This window comes from Solanum tuberosum, unplaced genomic scaffold (assembly GCF_000226075.1).
Source record: "Solanum tuberosum cultivar DM 1-3 516 R44 unplaced genomic scaffold, SolTub_3.0 scf00091, whole genome shotgun sequence".
NCBI lineage: Eukaryota > Viridiplantae > Streptophyta > Magnoliopsida > Solanales > Solanaceae > Solanum > Solanum tuberosum.
Window position 1 is genome coordinate 1,215,556 of NW_006239016.1, and position 19,006 is coordinate 1,234,561.

Below are 19,006 nucleotides of genomic sequence, written 5' to 3' on the forward strand. Positions count from 1 at the left end.
TCTTTAAACTTTGTTGTTTCTTACCAAGTTCTTCAAAGTTTTGTTCTAAGTATCTTAGGAATACAAGATGAACAATAATCTTAAGGAAATTATTATACTATTGGTATTTCTTGTATTCTAGTGCTTGAGAGAAACAAATCATGGAAGTAGAAGATTAATGTAAGGGAAACTGTGTATTCATTGGGCTCGATTTTCTTTCTTTGATAAAAATATTTTTATATTGTTTCTAATTTGTTTCTGATTCTATTTTCTCTACTAGTTTTAATTTTCTAATTTGAAAATACTCTTTAAACTTTGTTGTTTATTACCAAGTTCTTCAATGTTTTGTTCTAAGTATCTTAGGAATACAAGATGAAAAACAATCTTAAAAAAAGGATCTGCAAATCATATGAGTTTTGAATGAATTTTCCTTGGAAAAAAGTGTTGCCTTTAAAATTCTTTAGTTTGCAGAATGAGAGATGCACATTTTTGTTTGATAAAGTAGTATGTCAAAATATTATAGTTGGAAGGCTATTTGGAAAGAAAAGCATATCTATATGATAATCTATGAATATGTTCAATTATGTTTGGAAACAGGAAAAAACTTTTGTAATTTTGTACGCCATGTGAAATTTGATTGTGTCTGATTTTTGTACACTAAAAACTTTTGTAGTTTTCTACTCTAGATAAATTAGACTATGCAATTGATTTGAAAAATATGAAAACTTCACATGATAAGTCAATGTTGTACTTTTGATTTTCTATAAACTTCACTGTTATATAGAAACAAATTGTACAAAAAATTTTGTCTTTATTGTTAGTATTTTAAATACTAAGTGGTATGTCTATTTGTGATAAAGGAAAAATATCAGTGACTTAGAGTTTGTGATTTTGTGCCTCTATGGTATGAACTTTGACATTGTGTAAAAATTGTCAAATGGAATTGAAGCACTATAATTATTTTGTAGAATAATATTTTCAAAAGTGGTTTCATGTTGCCAATGACACTTTGATAGCATGAGAAAAAACATATGTGGAAAACCTATATTCAAATACTTGAAAAATATTTTTGAGATCATATTTAAAATGTGGGGGTTCTTTGCTTATGACAAAGATAAAATTAGACTTAGTGTCTCATTTAAATTTGGAGCACAAGATATGAAATTTGATGATACTTTTGTATTATGTTAGACCCACAAAATTCTTGGAGTATATTTGATATTGTGGTCGTTGAGTTTCTCGTTTACTAGTATATGGTATGACTAGTATGAAACTACCAAATTATATGTATACTTGTTCAAAATTATTGAGTTCTTTTATGAAAAAAGAGTCACTTAAAATGATGTGATTTTTCATGAAAAGATCTGTCTATTAAATATAACTATTTGTATAGACATGAATATTGGTGAATAGTCATTTGTCATGTTTTGTAAAAGATGCTTTTGGACTATATTGCCTTTATTGGACCTGATGAAACTTTATTTATGGGTAGTTCTATAACAACCAAATTGAAACTTATGGAAAGGTCCTTCCAAAAAGGACATTTGACAAGGTGATGACTCTAAAAAGTGTTTGTATCACACAAAATTGTAAGAAAGAGGAACAAAATATTTGTGAGAAAAAGCTACCTCGCAGAGAGCTTTTCAAACTTAATATTTTTATTTGTTCTTACTTGCTTGAGTCAAATTGTTTGTGACATGAACACTCTAGAAGTTTTGTCTAACTCTGAGTGCAATAAATAAAAATGTCAAGTTTGTGTGAAATCTAAGTATGTTGAGCATTCTTATAAATCTGTTGAAAGGAATTCTAATCCCTTAGAGTTGATTTACACTGACATTTGTAATATGAAGTCAACACCATCTCGAGGTGGGAAAATGTATCTCATAACTTTCATTGACAATTGCATTAGAAACGACTATGTCTATTTGCTGAATGGTAAAGATGAAACAATAGAAATGTCTAGATAATATAATATTGAAGTTGAAAATCAGTTGGGAAAAAGATAAGAAATGATAGGGATGGAGAATATAAATCTCCTTTTTTAGAAATATGTTTGGAAAGTGGATTTATCCATCAAACTATTGCCCTATTCACCTCAATCTAATGAAATTGCAGAAAAAAAATTGAACTTTGGAGGAAATGATGGCTACATTACTTATAAGTTCAGGTTTACCACAAAACTTGTGTGGAGAAGCTATCCTTAAACCAAAAGGGAACAACAAAAAGTTGTCTTTTCAGAAAGAAAGCAATAATAAGTTTTGTTTGTTCAGGACACAATCTATTCCATATGAGAAATGAAAAGGAACGAAATATAAGTTAAAATATTTCAAAGTGTGGGGGTGTCTAGCCAAAGTCCAAGTTCCTATTCCTAAAAGGATTAAAATAGGACCTATGACTGTAGACTGTAAAATTAGACTTGAGTAGTCTAGTGAAGGGTCTAAAAGACCTTGGAAAGAAAAAAGGAGAATGTACTTAATAAAGAGATTTAGAGGCATAGTAAATGTCAAAGGACATCTACTTCCTTCAAATATGATTGTGTAACATTTCTTGTGTCTTCTGTAGACTCATCCTTTTGGAAAGATGGTGTCAATAATGAGATTGATTCAATCTTGAGCAACCATATTATAAGTTAATTGATTTCTTCCAGAAAATAAACATTTGGGTTCAAAGTGAATCTTTAGAAGGAAATGAAAGTCGATGGAACTATTGACAAATACAAAACAAGACTTTTTGTCAAAGGTTGTAGACAAATATAAGGTTTTGATTTTGTCGACACATACTCACCAGTAACTAGAATTACATTCATTCGAATGTTAATTGCATTAGATGCGGTATATGACCTCCAAATTCATCAAATGAATGTGAAAACAATTTTCATAAATAGAGAATTGGAGGAAGAAATTTACATGGAACAGCCCGAGGATTTTGTGGTTCCTAGTAAAGAAAAGAAAGTGTGCGAACTTGTTAAGTCACTTTATGGACTAAAACAAGCACCCAAACAATGACATAAGAAATTTGACCAAACTATGTTGGTAAATGAATTTAAAAATGATGGAAGTGATAAACGTGTTTACATTAAAATCACAAGGTCATTGTTTGTTTGTATATTGGTGATATGTTGATCATCAATAGAGAGACTAATGACATAAATATATGCTAGAAAGCAACTTTGATATGAAAGATCGTGGAGTTGCTAATGTGATCTTAGGTATAAGAATTCATAGAACTCCAAAATGTTTAGCATTGTCACAGTCTCATTACATTGAAAAGGTACTTGACTAGTTTAAATATTTGAATTTTAATATTGTCAAGACTCCAATAATGTGGCTTTGCACTTCAAAAGAATGAAAGTGAAAGTGACTCACAATTAGATTATGCTAGAGTATTGGGAAGTATGATGTATATCAGAAAGTGTACACGATCAGATATAGCATGTGCTATTAATAAACTGAGTCGGTTCACTAACAATCCCAATCAAACTCATTGGATGACAATGAAAATAGTTTTGGAGTATTTAAAACATACTCAAAACTATGTCTTGCATTATACAAATATCCTACCGTATTGAAAGGATATAGTGATGCAAATTGGATCACCGGGATCAAATGAAGTAAAATCCACGAGTGGATATATATTTACTCTTGGTGGAGGAACAGTCACTTGGAAATCTTCCAAAATGACATGTATCACTAGCTCTACAATAATCTCTGAGCTAGGTGCTCTAGATAAGGCCAGTGAACAAGTTGAAAAACTCGGGAATTTCTTGATAGATATTCTTTTTGGCCCAAACTTTTGGCATCAGTATGCATACACTTTGATAGTCAAGATGCAATAAGTAGGGCATGGATCATGACGTATAACGAAAAGTCTCGTCATATAAGACATAGACATGATACCGTTAGAAAATAACTCTCTATTAGAATTATCACAATTGACTATGTAAAGTCAAATGATAATGTGTCGGATCCACTTACAAAAAGGCCTAACTAGAGAGAAAGTTGAAAGATCATTTAAGGGAATGTATTTACGGCTTAGGACAATTCATCATGGCGGTAACTCTATCTAGCAGACTGGAGATCCCAAGAGCTCGATTCAAGGAGAAAAACAAAGTTGTGACTGACGGTTTGGCATTGTCAACCAACTGAATCCATTCCCATGATGAAGACAATGCTCAGGAACAAGGATACAACATTAAGGCTTGTTAATGAGTTAATAAAGCTTAAAATTTTTAATGATTTACTAAGTTTGGCAGATTTGACCAAATAGTGTATCTACACGATAACACGTTTAGAAATTACCTATATGAATGTGAAGTGTAAACCGCTTCAAAGAGGATGATTGCCAAAATCCCATCTCTCTATACACTCATGAAACAGGAGGTGTTCATAGCTGAAACAAACACAATCGTAAGAACCATAAATGGTAAATGGTTAATTGTGTGACATATGATTGTCTAGGTATACACCAAAACTCGATGGTTCAAAGATATCGTATCTACCGAATGACCGAGTATATCCGACATATGTTCACTACGGAAAGTCCAAGGGGAAACCTACTTATCCAGATGCAATTAACTCTTGCTTGTAAAGTACACATACTTGTCCGTTTCTTTGTCTTGGAGTCATTCCCCATTCATGCGGGGGATTGTTGGGTTTTAAAAGGTGTGAATGGAAAATGAAAAGTTGCGACTTTTATGAAGAGTTGCGACTTTTATGAAAAGGTTGTGACTTTTATGAAAAGTTGTGACTTTTATGAAAGGTTTTGACCTTTTCGAAAGATTGTGACTTTTTCAAATGTTTATGACCTTTCCGGTAAGGCACAATAAGAACCTTTTCACACTACCCTTTGTTTTCTATAAATTGAGGGATTTCCTCTCATTTTAGTGGAACAAATTTTTCTGGACTTCTTCTACTACTACTAAATCTAGTATTATAAGTGTACTTTACTGTCGTTGAGTGGTTCGCTGACACCGTTGTTTTAGGTACTGATACACTGGTGAGTAAGATCGTTCTATCCTGGGAGGATATATTTCATTAAACTTGGGTACTTGAGGGGAATCTTAAGGGAAAATTGTGCATTCAGTGGGCTCGATTTTCTTTCTTTGAAAAAAATATTTTTATATTATTTCTAATCTGTTTCTGATTCTATTTCTCTACTAGTTTTAATTTTATAGTTTGAAAATACTCTTTAAAATTTGTTGTTTTTATCAAATTTTTCAAAGTTTTGTTCTAAGTATCTTAGGAATACAAGATGAACAACCGTTGTTACTGGTAATCACATTAATTTTTGGGATTTTAATTGGATTCCTCCAAATTGCAATCTCAAATCCCTAATCCAAGGTCCGATTCATCATACTGATATCATAAAACTATCAGCGATATCTGTTTCAACAACTCTTGGCATTTGGAAGGCTGTTCTTTTGATTTCCCTGAAGATATTAAAAATAAAATTTCTTCTGTTATCTTTACGGAGGGGCTAAAAAAATCTGACTTCCCTTCTTGGTCCTTAAAGAGTAATGATTTGTTCACTACCTCCTCAGTTTACATCATCATCTCTCCTACTCTTGCATCCTATGATGACTGTAGTTGGATTTGGAAAACTCCAACTCTTAGTAAAGTTAGGTTTTTCCTTTGGCTTTGTTATCACAATCGTCTTCCCACCAATTCCTTTCTGCATAGATTGAGCATTACCTCTTCGACATTAAAATCAAGTGGTTCCCTCCCTTGAATACGGGTATTAAGCTTAACATGGTTCCTACACTCATGACTATAATTTTAATGGAATTGGTGGTGTCTTTCGAGACAGTCGTGGGAACTGGATTGTCGGCTTCTACAAACGAGGCAAAGGTGTTAACCACACTCATATGGAACTTCAAGCTCTCCTTCAAGGTTTGGAGGTGTCTATTGCTCATGAGTTAAACATCACCGAGGTTGAAACAAATGCTACATAGGTAATCAAACAAATACAACACCCATCCCCACTTTTTTCTAATATTGTGACTGATTGCAGGTATGCACTGAGGAAACTGGGGAATCTCCAGATCCGGCATAACTTCCGGGAAGGCAACACAATGTCTCATATATTAGCAACTGAAGGACAACAGAGAGCCACAACAAATGAAGTGATGTTCTTGATGGAACCTCCACCATAGGCTGAGGACTGCTTATATAATGACTCTTTTGGAGGATATACTACTAGGAAAACTAGCATTTTGTACTGTAATAATCTAGCAAAACTTGGCAACCTTAGTATTTTAAATTCCAGTCTAGCTGAGGATGAGGAAGAACTCCTGAATATGCTTCATCCATTTGCATCTCTAGAAGCTACTACTATGCCTGATCACTTTGAGGCAGAGGGGGATAATAACCCCTATGTAATGTTGATCTTGTTTGTGTTATAAATAAAAGCTCTTTTAACCAAAAAAAAAGAAGGGAAATTTAGGGTGTGTTTGGTATGAAGGAAAACATTTTTCGGAAAATGTTTTCCAATTTTCTCATGTTTGGTTGGGTTAAATGTTTTGGAAAATGTTTTTCAAATCAACTCATTTTCCTCAAATTTAAGGAAAATAACTTCCCTTCAAAACTTAAGGAAAACATTTTTCAAAACTCTCTTCCAACTTTCAATTAAAAAAAAATTTGTTGAAAAAATCAATTTATTTGGTCCCTACCCTCAAACCAGCCCCCACAAAAAAAAAATAATTTAAAGTTTGTTTTTAAATTTAATATTTTTACCCTACCCCCACCCCCTACCACCACCCCTCCCAAAAAAATATTAAAAGTTGTTTAAAAGATATTTCTAATTTCAATTTTTATTTTTTTACACCCCCCACCTCCAACCCTCGCCCCCCCCCCCAGCCCCCTATCAGCCCCCCACCCCTTCAAAAAGAAAATTATTTTAAGTTTTGTTTTTTAAAAAAATATTATTTCATTTTTTCATCCTTACCCTCGACCCCCCTACCCAGCCCCCACCCACTCCCTACCAGCCCCCCCCTACTCCCCAAAAAAAAATTTAAGTTTTGTTTGAAAAAATATTTTTTACTTCAAAATTCAATTTTTCACCCCTACCCTCGACCCCCCACCCCCAAAAAAAATTAAGTTTGTTTTTAAAAAATATTTTCAATTTCAACAATTATTTTCTACTCTAGTAAAAATAAAAGAAATTTTTTCAAAAACATTTTTCATTCATAAATCAAACACTAAAAATCTTTTTCGGCAAATATTTTCTACTCACCAACCAAACATGAGAAAATAAGTCAAAAATCAACTTGTTTTCCAAGAAAACATTTTCTAGGAAAACATTTTCCATGGAAAACATTTTCCTTCATACCAAACACACCCTTAAACTATAAATAATTGTTTTAAAATTAAATAGTGTCATTTTTTAAAGCGATTGAAAAATACATGTCATGTGAACTGAAATGAAAGAATTCATACAAATTTAAAGTTCAAGGGCATAAAACTAACCATATTTTATTCAATTCATATTTTATCTAATTTATCATCCATATTTATATGGATGGATTGCAACCAATCTATTTTAACTCAAATCATTTTTAATTCACCAAATTCACTTCAATCTGCTTATTTGCCACCACTATCAATATCTAGGTACCTTGGCAACAGACATGCGTAAAGGATAAACTAAGGAAACATATGTTGGGTTGTTTTTTTTTTGGGTGAAAGTTAGACTTTTATTGATAAGAAAGCAAATTATATATTTGGGCCTATTGCCCAAATCCAGCACGAACGGAAACAAAACAAAACAAAAACAAAATAGGGCAGGCCCATTTCCGACAAGTTCTCTATTTCACTCCCTATATACACGTTCATGTAGATTAGGGTTTCCTAATTCACCCCTCCACTGAGCACGGTTGTTGGGTAATCAACACCAGAATAAGATAAGAACACCGGTAAAATGCATATCAAACATGTATCATCAATTGTCCAAGTTCCTACTAAAGTTTATTTTTTGACAAACTGTATGACAAAAGACATGATGTCCTGTTATTATAAGTGTTTGCATTTCTTATCTAACCAGCCATATAAACAGGATATTTAAAATTACCATCAGAAGAAACATTTTTTTACTCATTATCTTTAGAAAAGCAAATTTGTACAAGAACAAAGGGTGATATCCTGCAACAATTATAGGGGTATTAAGTTGTTGAGTCACACCTCGAAAGCTTGAGAAAGGGTGGTGGAGATGAGGGTGATGAGAGACGTGTCCATTTTTGGGAACCAGATTTGATTCATGCCAGGACGTTTGACAACTGAAGTCATTCACCTTGTGAGGAGACTGATGGAGAAATATAGGCAGAGGAAAAGAGATTTGCATAAGGTGTTCATTAATCATGAAAATGCCTACGATAAAGTCCCAAGAAGAGTCCTTCGACGATTTTTGGAGTCTAAAGATGTATTGGTGGCTTTCATTAGGGGTGATCAAAGACATATATGACAGAGCCAAGCTGGATAAGAATAATGGGAGGAGAATCAGAGCACTCAGCACTGAGCCCTTTCTATTTTGCCTTCGTGATGGATAAATTGACGCAACATATTTAGGTTGAAGTTCCTTGGAGTATTTGCTGGTAACATTACTTTGATCGAGGAGACTCGCAGTTGGAGGCGTGGAGACATAATGTAGAGTCTAAAGGGCTCAGGTTGAGTAGGACCAAGACTCAGTATTTGGATCGGAGTGTAAAATTAGTGATGAGACGCATGAGACAGACGTAAAAGTGAGACTTGATACTCAAGTAATCTCCAAGAGACAAGTATTTGAGAGAGTTGATTAGGCAGGTTATGATGCATCTGCAACTTACTAAGGACATGACTTTAGATAGAAAGGTATGGAGGTCGTGGATAAGAGTAAAATGTTAGTAACTAGTAAGTAGCGAGAGGTGGTCTTGTTACTAGCGTATTCCAGTCTTTGCTGGATGGAGCTCTGTGTCAGTCGTAGTATTAGCATAGTCATGTAGTTTTCAGTTTTTAATTAGTTTCTGATTATCAATGTGGTTTAATATGTTTAGGTTACTGCACCTTGTTGTTAGTGTTATAATTCTTGCATATGTTCCGCACTACTTTAGTGTTAGTTGTCGTGTTTTTCTTTTAATTAGTGCTTCAATTTGCTTGAGTCTAGAGCCTTTTGAAGAGGTAATGGTAAGGCTTGAGTACACTTTAGCCTCCCTAAACCCCACTTTGTGGGATTTCAGTGGGTTTGTTGTTGTTGTAATATTCAAGATAAGAATCTCAAGCAATACCTAGGTAAAATCTTTCAGCAAATGCGATGCCACTGCTGTTGATCATCACCTGTTGATATTTAAACATTACGTGAGCATAAACAGTGCAATCATAAAGGCGATGGAGGAGGAGATCAATATCATAACTTGAAATCGCTTAGGCTTAATTGCAAAATATAGTTTTATGTATGTTGAAGTGCAGAAATAACCTTATTGATAGGAGCAAGGTCTAGAATTTCTTTCACTGAGGAGACCAACCCATGGAAGTTAGGCTTAGGAATCCTCAACCCAAAATCAAGATAGACCTGTAAAGGAGACAAACAAAAATATAAGCTTGTTCATATATATGTGAAAAACTCTCAATGTGACATGTTGATAGAAAAAAACATACTTGAGGGTAGACGGAAGCAAGATATGAAGCTTCCTTTAAGAAAGGGAATGATGCATGTAAAAGCACTAAACGATTCTTAGTGAATCTCGTATCCTCAAGAAGATTGCGAAGATTAAGGGGATTCCCTGGCCTCAGATCCAGATCCTTCTCCTCCAAACTGTAATGAAAAATCTAGTCTTCAAGGACTGGGAATAATAATAACAATATAACATGTAACCAGAAAAATAGTCTTTTTTTCACCTTGTATCTATCTGCATTGGCAAGTTAAAATTTTGAGCCACCTCCAAAGCATGCATAAAAATATAATCACTAAAGTTCTTGTTTGAGATTCTGACTGGCTTCCCCGCTGGAAATACAGAATCTATTATCAGAATTACTTGACAGTCATATGCATTAGAACCCCAAATCTTGTAAGACTCACCACTTAAAATGTCATTCAGGCCCTCCTCAGCCTCCTTTTGTGTGACGTTTGTATTAATTGCAAGGCCACTACGATGTGCAATAATACTTTTAAAGGCAACAACTTTATCACCTTCTGTGTGCAACACTAAGGAACAACTTTCGGGATTTTAATTCATTATAAATCAAAAGAAACATATATTGACTAATACTTTAAAGGATATGAATTCAGTTCCTTAGTGAAAGTCTCCATAAATGAACTCAGTGCCCACAACTTTCCATCTGAACCCTGCAATCGAATATGACAGGAGAAATATATTAATAAATTTAAGAAAGTAGATATAACAATGAGAAAAATATACTAGAGATATGAATGCTGAAAGAAAAAACTTTTCACTTATATGCGAATGATTCAAGTAATACACTTCATAAGGATTAGATGTAAATGTCCCACAATAATTGAAATTATAGCCGTATAATCTGGGGATAAGCCCTAATTATTACAGGGAAGTAGAAGTAGGACACAAAAGAGAGATAACAAGAAATATTCATTCAATGTTACGAAACAAAAATATAATCAGCTTTATACACAAAGTCTGAATAAACAGTAGGTACTCGTAAACAGGGGACAGTACCGAACCATCCTTTTATGTTACACCTTTCTCTTCCCTCACTGTCGAGCTAGGAACATTAAAAATGTATACAATTCCTAGTCTGGAACTAAGTTATTCATGTTGAACAATGTTGAGGACTTATATTAAAATGTCAGCTGGCTGATCTTTTAAGGGATTTATTTCATTGTCACCAATCCTTGCAAAGAATTTTTCCTGGATATTAGAGAACCTCCAAATGTAACTAATTACCCTGATACAAACTTGCTGGTGATAGGACCAATATCAAAGTATGTAGTAGTAGTAGCAATTTAGGGAACACTTTTTAGGTGAAATTAAAGGCCCAATATATATATGATGTAGTGTATCTCGTTCACTATATAAAATCTTTCATTACCTTCTCAAGGATATTTTCAGCAACATGCTCCACTTGTAGTATTCTACCAACTGTTGGTACCAGGCTTTCATGCCATTTGATGTCAAGTTTTTTGTCCAATTTAATTCCATCGTCAATAAGTAAGATAACAATTCTTGCTGCTTTAAAGCAAACTGCAGCACTCGCCTCCAACCCTAAGCATCGACGAGATTCCTCAACAGCATCCAAGGATAAGCTTGAGCCATACAGTTCACAAATTTCATTTAGATTTACCTGGAAGATACAATTAGCTAGTACTGTAAGAAGAATGACAAAGGGGAAAATGATAATGTGTAAGAACTGATCCATTACTTTGACAAGATAACATTAATAAGCAAATAGTATAAATGAGAAGATAACATTAATAAGCAAATAGTATAAATGGTTTCCAAACTATTATCCTTTGTTTGGAAAGCAATACTGAGCTCCATATTAAGTCAGCTTTGATAGAAAAACAGTATCAAGAAATATATATTTGTAAGTTGAAAGATGATAGAGAAGAGAGAAGTCAATATAATCGAAGGAATTTTTTTTTGACTAAATAGCTGAAAGCTGCAATTACAATCCTTTATAAGCAAAACAACCTGAAGCTAAAAATTAGAAACTACACTCCTAAAACTAGATAGTTGCCCACGTTTTAAAATTACTTCCTAAAGACTAGGACAAACCTAACGTATAACAAAACTCTAATTTACTAAACTAAAATTTTAAAACTAACACCCTCCCTTAAACTGAAAGCTCTCAAGCTTCAGTTTAACTTCAGCTTCTTGAACTCATCCATTGTGCCAATTCCAATCAACCTCCTCAAATTTTTGAAATGAAACAACCTGAGAGGTTTGGTAAAGATATCTACCAGTTGGTCTTCACTTCGGCAATATTCCAACTCTATTGTTCCTTCATCGTTGAGATCTTGCAGAAAATAATACTTCACGTCAATGTGCTTGCTCCTTCCATGTAGCACAGAATTTTTTGATAGCTTGATGGCAGAGTTGTTGTCACAGAAAATTGTAGTTGCTCTTTCTTGTTTGAATTGTAGTTCTTCAAAAATTCTTCTTAACAAAAGAACTTGACAAGCACAAGCTGTAGCAGCAACAAATTCCGCTTCAGTACTCGATAAAGTGACAATTTTTTGCTTCCTGGAAGACCACGAAACAGCCCATGTGCCTAGCATAAAAACATAACCGGAAGTGCTCTTTCTGTCGTCTTGATCTCCTGCATAGTCACTGTCTGTAAAGCCAATCAAATCTGACTTTTCTCCTTTCTGGTAGAAAATACCAAAATCTTTCGTTCCTTGTAAGAAGCAAAGAATTCTCTTCGCAGCTAACAAATGCATCTCCGTTGGACTATCCATATATCTACTTACAAGACTTACTGCATACATAATGTCGGGTCTTGTAGCAGTTAGGTACATTAAACTGCCCACAATTTGTTTGTAAAGCATGCTATTCACCATCATTCCTCTCCCAGCTTTGTTTAGTTTTAAGCCAAACTCAACGGGTGTGTTGGTGGGATTGCAGTTCAACATCTTGAACCTGTCTAAAATATCTCGCACATACTTCTTTTGGAAAATAAATATCCCATCATCAGATTGCACCACTTCTAAACCAAGAAAGTAATGCATATTACCAAGATCAGACATCTCGAACTCATCCATCATAGACTTCTTGAATTCAGCAAACATGGCACTATCGTTCCCAGTATTTATAAGATCATCAACATATAAGCATTTTCGCATCATCCCCAATCTTCACAAAAAGTATATGCTCATATGGACACTTTTGAAAACCTATTTTCAGAAAATAAGCCTCAATGCGACTATACCAAGCTCGGGGGACTTGTTTTAGTCCATAAAGGGGCTTCTTTAAGCGATAAACGTTTTGCTCATTTCCAACTTTAACATAACCAGGAGGTTGTTCGATAAATATCTCTTCCTCCAAATATCCGTGTAGAAAAGTTGATTTGACATCCAACTGGAAGATAGGCCATGAATTTTGCGCCGCCAATGCAATTACCATTCTGATGGTGTCATGCCTTGCAACTGGAGCATAAACTTCAGTGTAGTCCACACCATACTCCTGCTTGTATCCCTTAACCACCAATCGCGCCTTATATTTGTCAATTTCACCATTTTCCTTCACTTTCGTCTTGTAGACCCACTTGACGCCAATGGTTTTTTGCTTCTCAGGAAGATCAATAAACTCCAAAGTATCGTTCCTTTCAATAGCTTCAATTTCAGCATCCATCGCCTTTCTCCATTTTTCTTCTCTAACGGCACTCTCAAAAACTGTAGGGTCGCAGTCCGTAAACAATGCAAAATGAGTAATTGCATCATCATTTACCTTAATTCCTGTTACCTCATAGTCCGATATCCATGCAGGCCTTTTTCGAGTACGCCGAAGCGACTGAGCTGCTGAATCAGTTTCTTCCAAAGCTGCTGGAAAATTTCCACCAGTTGGTGTAATTTCAGCAGTTGTTGGAGAAATTTCAGCGGTTGTAAGAGCATAATACTCTGAATTTCCAGGTATCAAGGCCAGTTCTTCAACTTCATTCTCAAATAGGAATGGGGTAGGCTGCTGCATATTCCAATCCCAAGTAGTTTCTTCATCAAAAACAACATCTCGGCTGATCACAATCTTTTCTGTTTGTGGATTGAATAATTTATAGGCCTTGGATGTTTTACTAACACCAAGAAATACACATTTTTCAGTCTTATCATCGAGCTTCTTCCTTTTCTCATCTGGGACATGTGCATACGCAATGCACCCAAAAATTCGAAAGTGATCTACAACGGGCCTTCTTCCACTCCACGCCTCCTCTGGAGTCATGTTCTTAACAGAAAATGTAGGGCTTCTGTTCAAGACGTGAATGCTCCAAGTTATCGCTTCTGGCCAAAAACTCTTTTTCACTCTTCCTTTCGCCAGGAAACTCCGAACCATATTGAGGATGGTTCTATTTTTTCTCTCCGATACACCATTTTGTTGTGGTGTATAAGCTGTTGTAAGCTCTTTTCTAATTCCATCAGATTCACAAAAATCATCAAAAACTTTAGAGAAATACTCGCCACCACGATCCGTCCGAAGAGTCTTGGTTTTCTTTCCCGTCTCATTTTCTACATGAACCTTGATGCTTTTAAATGCTTTAAAAGCCTCAGATTTTTCATGTAAAAAAATAAACCCAAGTTTTTCAAGAAAAATCATCAGTAAACGTAATAAAGTATCGTTTTCCTCCATTAGAAGCTGGTTTGATTGGGCCACAAATGTCCGAATGTATCAGCTCCAAAACATCATTGGCTCTCGACGACTTTCCTTTTGGAAATTGAGAACGATGTTGTTCGCCAACAACACATTCCTCACAAACTTGCGATGGAATTGTAATTTCAGGAAGACCTATCACCATATTTTTTTGTTGGAGAACTTTTAATCCGCCAAAACTCAAATGATCATAACTAAAATTTCACAACCATGACGGATCTCTAACTTCTGCTTTCAAACAACGGTGAATATTCTCTATCTTCAGCGGGAACAACCTGTTTGAACTCATTTTCACAACAGCAATAGCTCCTCTAGTAGGATTATAAATCTCACATGCACCTTTCTCAATAGTTATAACATATCATTTTTCTTGCAATTGACCAAAATGTAGCAGATTGCTTTTCAAAGAAGGAACATATAGCACATTTGAGATCGTTTCTTCAAAACCATTCTTGGTTCTAATCTTAATATCACCCTTTCCAATTGCACTCACAGTGGAAGAATCACCAAAACTAATTGTTGAACGGAAGTCTTCATTCAAAGAAGAAAAAGAAGACTTACTTCCACACATGTGATTGCTGCAGCCCGTATCCAAATACCAAACGTTTTGTTAAGGTTCCTTCTCTACTTGGACTGCCATCAACAATGTCTCAACTTCATTACTTTCAGCAAAATTTGACTTCTCATCCTTGTCATTCGGCAGCCTGGTATAACATTCAGACTTATAATGACCAAATTTATGACATTTATAACATTCTACTTTTGATTTGTCAAAATTCCTTCTTGTGTCTTTACCGTGGTCATCATTGGCTCTGAAATTCCTACTGCCGTATTTGCTGCCTTCATCTATATATCCTTGATCTCCTCTTCCTCTTCCTCTACCTCTACCCCTTCCTCTAAAATTTGAGAAACGAGTATTGGTAGAAGCCTTCAATGCCTGCTCTTTGGAAGATGAACTGCAATTCATTTTTTGCTCATGTACCAATAAGGAACTTTGCAATTCGTCAAGCGATAACTCGTCTATATCTTTTGACTCCTCAATGGAGCAAACGACATAGTCATACTTCGGCGTCAGGGAGTGCAATATCTTTTCCACAATTGTGACATCAGTCATCTTTTCACCATGAAATCACATTTTGTTGCTAATCTCCATCGTTCTAGCGCAGTAACTCATTACAGACTCTCCTTCCTTCATCTGCAACATCTCGAAATCCTTTCTCAAAGCTTGAAGTTGTGCACGCTTCACTCTAGCAGCACCTTGATATTTTTTGTTCATCGAATCCCAAATATCCTTAGAAGTTTCTTTGCAAAGAATAGTTTCTAGGATGGGACGATCGATAGCCTGAAAGAGATAATTTTTTGCCTTCAAATCTTTCAACTTTCTTGCTTCGAACTCCACCTTTTGAGCATTCGGTATGGCTTCGCCTTTCGCCGGAGCTCCCATTCCATCCTCGACAATTGGCCAATACTCTTTTGACCGTAAGAAGTTCTCCATCAGCATACTCCAATGGTCATAGTGACCATCAAAATGTGGAATAGCTACTTGAACATAATTGCTCTTTGAAGCCATAAACTAGCAATATTTCTCTCTGTTCTTTTTTTCTTTTTTGGATTTCACTTGGCTCTGCTGCCACTGATAGAAAAAATAGTATCAAGAAATATATACTTGTAAGTTGAAAGACGATAGAGAAGAGAGAAGGCAATATAATCGAAGGATTTTTTTTTTATTGAATAGCTGAAAGCTGCAATTACAATCCTTTATAAGCAAAACAACCTGAAGCTAAAAATTAGGAACTACATTCCTAAAACTAGATAGTTACCCACGTTTAAAATTACTTCCTAAAGACTAGGACAAACCTAACGTATAACAAAACTCTAATTTACTAAACTGAATTTTTAAAACTAACAAGTTTCCTGCAGTCTAATCATGGTGACTGGTGGCCTCAACATTATGTGATTAAAGTCTTGGTTTCTATGTTGTGCTAATTTTCCTTTTATATAGGCTGAGTATTTCTGAGCACTTTGGTTCTTATTTTTCTAACCAGCATGCTTTTATATCGTGTCACTTGTAGCAAAATATCACCTGTTATCTTACATTCCAGGATGGTGAGTTGGTTTAGCCTTGACAACTCTCTCATTCCCACTATATATTTTTTGGAAGATGGATAAAGTGCACAATAGATGTTAGAAAGAAATTCATTGATCCCTCTATTACGATAGGTTCGTCTTACTTTCCTTTTAAGTCTCATCTGTTTGCACTTTATAGAGCTTTGAATCTGAATGATATAGACCTTTGAATCTGAATGATATAGACCTTAAGCCATTAAATGCATTTGTCTTAATCACTTAATCTGAATAGGGTCGACCTCATTTGTTTTCTTTAAGAGTAAGAGGTCTGAATCACAGTACACATTAATATCTAGATTTGAATACTAACACTCTGTTTGGATCATTGTTACTCATTGTATTGTATTGTATCGTTACTATACCTACAATGTTTGTTTTGTATTGTTACTTAAAATGTATTGTATTGTATTGTTAAATTTCGTTGTTACGTAACAACGAAAAACCCCCTATTATATGGAACAATCGATTTGGTGTGTTTCCATTGTTACTTAATTTCCTTTTCCAATTATATCTTTACATAATATTTCAAAATATTATTTTACCCTTTACCTTATATTATTTAATTCTAGTCAAACCTCCTACCCTAGAATAATTAAGGATATTTTAGTAAATTTATAAATTACAATACAGTACGATACAATCAAACCAAACAATTAAAATGTTATTAAACAACAACAAACAATACAATCTAGCCAAACGTTGTATCTACCATACAATACAGTACAATAGAGTATAATACAATACAATACATTATGAAATAATGGGTAACAATGATCCAAACAGAGTGTAAAAGATTAAAGACGATTTATTTTTCAACATTTGAATCTGAATAATTGATTTATTTATAAACATATTAAATAATTATTTAATAAAACAAAATTATTAAAATAACGAAATATTTGTGTTTGCTAGTAATGGTTGCTTGTAAAGCAGAGAGATATATTTTGTTAGCAGGAGAATAAGTGTGATTGGGGATGCTTGTCGAGAGATTGGTCTTTTGGCAGATCGATTCTAGCCGGATATCGGCGGCGGAGTTTGCCATGTTTTGTGGTTAGACATTGGGAGAAGGACGTTACTAGCTGTAAACGGTATTAAAAATTGGGAAAGTCTAAAGAGAAGGTCTACTCACTAACTGTTGGGCCTCACTTATTTTGCATATACATGTTGTTTGTTATCTTGCACCATATATATGATTCTAAAAAGTAAAAACTTGTTATATTAATTTAATCACTTTACCGATGGAAACTACGCATTGATGAGCTCGGTGGAAAGTGAATATGATAAATTTCATTTTCTTTATTTTAGCATCTAGGAAGCTTCTTTCTTAGAATATATACATAATTAATTAGTCCACATTTTTGTACATTACAAAATCATGTTAGATGAAGTTGTTTCTTACTACTATTTCCTTTTTCTTTTGCTTTTAAGTGACAAAATTGCTATTAATCTCTGATGTATATAACTCGCTCAAGATATTATGATTCAAGAGAGAACTTTTGGTGACTCGACGTACGAATTTTGAGATTTTAGTTTTATTGTCAGTACGTATAAAAAAATTTCAATTTTACTGTAAAACACGTTTTAGCTGTAAAACATGCTTCAGAGTAACGAATTATAAAATGTTACTGATAATAATGTTTTATGTCTGTTTACTCTGTCAGATTTTTATCGTTTTGTTATTGAATTTTTTTGGATAAAATATAAGCTAAAACGTTATTGAGAACTACGTTTCTATTAGTTTTGTAAAATTTCAAAAAAAAAATGTATTATATTGGTGAATTGATTTTAATTATGGCTTACTTTGGTAAAAAATCTTAATGTTGCATCAAAGAAGATGGAAGTAATATGATTTACATACTCTGTATTATTTATTAAAAGAAATTGCGGAGAGGGATAAGAAATAGACCTGGAAGTCGACGGAATTAGGAGAATCAGATAAAGTTTTGCCTCCTATGGATTCAGAAAAGCAGTTAAGGAAAGGGACATTGGAGTCGAGCGCCACAATGTTGTGTGCATGAGCATCCACCATTTCTACGCTCTCCACTGCTCTTTTCAGCTCTTCAAAATTCTCCATATTTTGTATTTCCTTACCAATTTCACGTCATAAAGTTAAGACACTCAAATCACATGTATATTCCTATACACTTGTGCCAAATTCACGACCTTAATATTATCGGAATGAGCATAAAAATCGTTCCACTAGTACAATTATGTTGGTATGTGAAATTGTCTCTCTAGATCCAAAATATTTGTATGAGGCTTTTCTTGATTGACAAGTGGACCTCCAAGATCCACTTATTATACAATATTTTTTTCTTGTATCCGTCTCTCTCCTATTTAAAAGCCCAAAAAGGGCTAAGATATTGTTAGACCCGTAGTTTGCTTAAACTAATGATGTGCAGGCATGGCAAGGATTTGGGCATTGGTCTTGGCATGTATGTGGGCAAAACTTGCACTGTGAACTAAGAGTTAGCGAACGGCAAAGAGTTCAAGACGCTTGGGTGTTGGCAAAGCAGCTTGAACGTACAAGGCTTACGTGTGGCAAGTCGTCGGCAAGACAAGGCGGTATGTTGGCTTGGCAAGGCAAGGCTGTGGACTTGA

General features: G+C 34.5%; 1 protein-coding gene across 1 annotated transcript in view; it reads right to left on the reverse strand.

The window, feature by feature from the left end:
- LOC102585591 (protein fluG-like) overlaps window positions 1–18,659 on the reverse strand; it is a 53,594-nt gene extending 34,935 nt beyond the window's left edge. Inside the window, exons 1-8 of the mRNA XM_015308721.1 lie at window positions 18,312–18,659; window positions 11,010–11,261; window positions 10,226–10,290; window positions 10,024–10,139; window positions 9,843–9,948; window positions 9,603–9,759; window positions 9,421–9,516; window positions 9,233–9,281 (exon numbers count right to left, since the gene is read on the reverse strand). Of these exons, the coding sequence (XP_015164207.1) occupies window positions 9,233–9,281; window positions 9,421–9,516; window positions 9,603–9,759; window positions 9,843–9,948; window positions 10,024–10,139; window positions 10,226–10,290; window positions 11,010–11,261; window positions 18,312–18,479 (1,009 nt within the window). The 5' untranslated portion in view covers window positions 18,480–18,659. The remainder of the gene's footprint in view (window positions 1–9,232; window positions 9,282–9,420; window positions 9,517–9,602; window positions 9,760–9,842; window positions 9,949–10,023; window positions 10,140–10,225; window positions 10,291–11,009; window positions 11,262–18,311) is intronic.
- Window positions 18,660–19,006: the final 347 nt, after the last annotated feature.